General features: G+C 46.1%; 1 protein-coding gene across 1 annotated transcript; it reads left to right on the forward strand.

The window, feature by feature from the left end:
- Window positions 1-2,651: 2,651 nt before the first annotated feature.
- Window positions 2,652-3,011, forward strand: LOC143561316 (uncharacterized; the record flags this gene model as incomplete). Its single annotated transcript, XM_077049434.1, has 1 exon — window positions 2,652-3,011. A coding segment is annotated over exon 1 (360 nt), but the record flags the coding sequence as incomplete, so codon positions are not given.
- Window positions 3,012-3,262: the final 251 nt, after the last annotated feature.

Below are 3,262 nucleotides of genomic sequence, written 5' to 3' on the forward strand. Positions count from 1 at the left end.
GAACATCTGGTTAAAGGCACACGGGCAGGGACTAGCAAGCCTCCCGCAAGGGATAACCAAGGTCCGACAAAAAGACAAATCAAAGATCTGAATGTCCACATGATTCAAGGAGGACATTCGGGTAAAGGGAAACGAAGGAATTGTTTGGAGGAAGAGTGGAAAAGTGAGCCGGTAATCTTTCCTCGGATCAAAGGTGGTCCGGGTAACAAAAACCCGCTGATAATAACTGCTGAGTTCGGATACTACCGGTCACAATATGTATTCTTTGACACAGGAAGTATGTCCGATATCATGTACGAACAATGCTTCGAGCAGTTGGATGCGGAAGACAAAGAAAGACTCAGACCAATTCACGCTCCTGTCTCTGGTTTCGGAGGAGAGATAATGCACCCGCGAGGGGTAATATCATTCCCGGTAACACTCAGCGACGGGGTTCACTCACGAACTGAAGAAGTTGAATTTTTGGTCCTTCCAGCAACTTCCAAGCATGACATTATTCTGGGACGAGAGGCAATCGGAGATTTCAATGCCCATCCGTCCACAGCCCATGGCGCAGTAGGAGTCCCTACTCGCACCGGCGTGGCCATAATTTATATGAACATGCATTGTTTTACAACTGAAAGCTCAAGACCAAGCAAGGTCCCAAGACAGGCCCAGAGGACTGAACCAGAGAAATGGATTCTCAATAAAAAGTTTCCGGACCAAACCGTGATAATTAGCCCGTCCATCTCTGAAATCGTTCGAACCTTTCTGAAGCAACTATTGACCAAAAACATCGACATTTTTGCATGGCAGCCCGCGGACATGACCGGTGTCCCGCGGAGCATTTCAGAACACAAGTTAAAGGTGAATCCATTAATCACCCCAATTGTGCAAAAGAAGAGAAAGATGGGCCCAGAACAAACAAAGGCCATGAACGAACAAGTGCAAGATCTTCTTCATGCTGGGATTATAAGAGAAATCAAGTACCAAACATGGGTAGCCAACCCAGTGATCGTCCCAAAAAGCAATGGAACGTGGAGGATGTGTATAGATTATAAAGATCTAAACAAAGCATGTCCGAAAGATTGTTACCCACTTCCAGAGATCGACTTGAAAGTAGATGTTAGGGCTTCATTCAAATTCAAATGCTTCCTCGATGCTTACAAAGGGTATCACCAGATCCATATGGCAGCTGGGGACGAGGACAAGACAACATTCCGCACTGACCAAGGAACATTCTGTTACAGAATGATGCCTTTCGGGTTAAAGAATGCGGGAGCCACATACCAACGACTGATGGATCAGGCTTTCAAAGGACAAATAAGTCGGAACCTTGAAGTCTATATGGACAATTTGGTAATCAAGAGCACTGAAGAGGATCAAATGTTGAGGGATATAGAGGAAACTTTTGAAACACTAAGAAGCATCAACATGAAACTCAACCCAGCGAAGTGCTCCTTCGGGATGGAGGAAGGAAAGTTCCTCGGGGTAATCGTTACGGGCACGGGCTTTAAAGCTAACCCAGACAAGGTTCAAGCAATAGCCCGCATGCCGTCCCCCGAATCTCTCAAACAAGTTCAAACACTCAACGGCATATTAGTAGCATTAAACAGGTTTCTGGCAAACCATGCTGCTAAATCTTACCCGTTCATCTCAACATTAAGGAACTGCCTCAAAAAGGCACAGTTCAGGTGGACTCCGGAAGCCGAACAAGCATTCCAGGAAATCAAGAAGTGTTTAATGGAATTACCCACGCTAACCGCTCCTCACGCGGGTGAACCATTAACACTATATCTGTCGGCATCCGACATTGCCGTGGGGGCGATCCTACTGACAGATAAGAAAAATGTTCAGACACCAATTTACTACGTCAGTAGAATGCTATCGGACCCAGAAACAAGATATTCGATGTTGGAAAAGCTGGTCTTGGCATTGGTTTATGCCGCCAGACAGCTCCGCAGATATTTCCAGGGCCACCCCATCAATGTATTAACCGGGTACAAACTCAAGAACGTGCTGAGTAAACCCGAGTTATCCGGACGACTGGCAAAGTGGGCTATTGAATTGGGTGAACACTCGATTGAATATAAGCCCAGACCAGCGATCAAAGGACAGGTACTTGCGGACTTCGTCACAGAAGTTCCGCAGTACAAAGAGTAAGAATGTTTAATCGAACAACAACCCCAAGCACCTCCGAAACAAGGGCAAGTTTTGTCATTGTTCACTGACGGAGCTTCAAGCAAAGAAGAGTCTGGTGCAGATTTAAGGCTAGTCAACCCTGAGGGGCATGAATTTACATACGCCATCAAGTTGGACTTCAAAAGTACCAACAATGAGGCGGAATACGAAGCCGTCCTGGCTGGACTGCGGATAGCGAAAAAGCTTGGGGTGAAACATCTGGAAGCTCGGGTGGACTCTATGCTAATTGCGGGACAAATAAACAGGACATACGAAGCCAAAAACGATGTCATGGCTTCTTATTTGTCACAAGCAAGGGTCTTGATCCGCTAGTTTTTCTCCTTCTACATTGTCCACATTAAGAGGAGCGAGAACAAATCGGCGGACGCTCTTAGCAAACTAGCTTCAAAGATATTTGTGTAGAAGTTCTAGACCATTCATCCGTTCCACAAAATCAAGTCCTGGTAATTCAAACTGGTGTCGAGTCTTGGATGTCACCCATTATAGCTTACTTATCTTCCGGAGCACTTCCAGCAGGAAAGGCTGAAGCTCAGAAGATTAAGCACAAAGCTCTGAATTACCAGTTGACTGATGGCACCTTGTACCAGAGATCATTCCTTGGTCCACTATTACACTGTGTAGACGCGGAAGACGCAAATTACCTAATTCGGGAAATTCACGAAGGTATTTGCGGACTGCACGCGGGACCAAGAATGACAGTTGCAAAGATTATGAACGCAGAGTATTATTGGCCCGGCATGCATTTAGACGCTGTGCAAGAAATCAGAAAGTGTGATTCATGCCAGCGCCATGCCCCCAACACCATGCGTCCAAAGAACGAGCTGATTCCAGTAACATCTGCTTGGCCGTTCCAAAAATGGGCTATTGATATCATGGGACCTTTCCCAGAAGCCCCGGGACGAGTCAAGTTCTTGATAGTGGTCATCGATTACTTCACCAAGTGGGTGGAAGCCAAACGGTTGCATCAATCACGGCTTCAAGCGTGAAAAAATTCCTTTGGGAATTCATCATTTGCCGGTCTGGTCTCCTACAAGAATGGTAAGTGATAATGGGGCCCAATTTTTCTGATAGCGGACTATAG

The sequence above is a fragment of the Bidens hawaiensis genome, unplaced genomic scaffold, assembly GCF_021521415.1.
Source record: "Bidens hawaiensis isolate Kalapana, Puna unplaced genomic scaffold, B.hawaiensis_p1.1 tig00020653_1, whole genome shotgun sequence".
Taxonomy (NCBI): Eukaryota; Viridiplantae; Streptophyta; class Magnoliopsida; order Asterales; family Asteraceae; genus Bidens; species Bidens hawaiensis.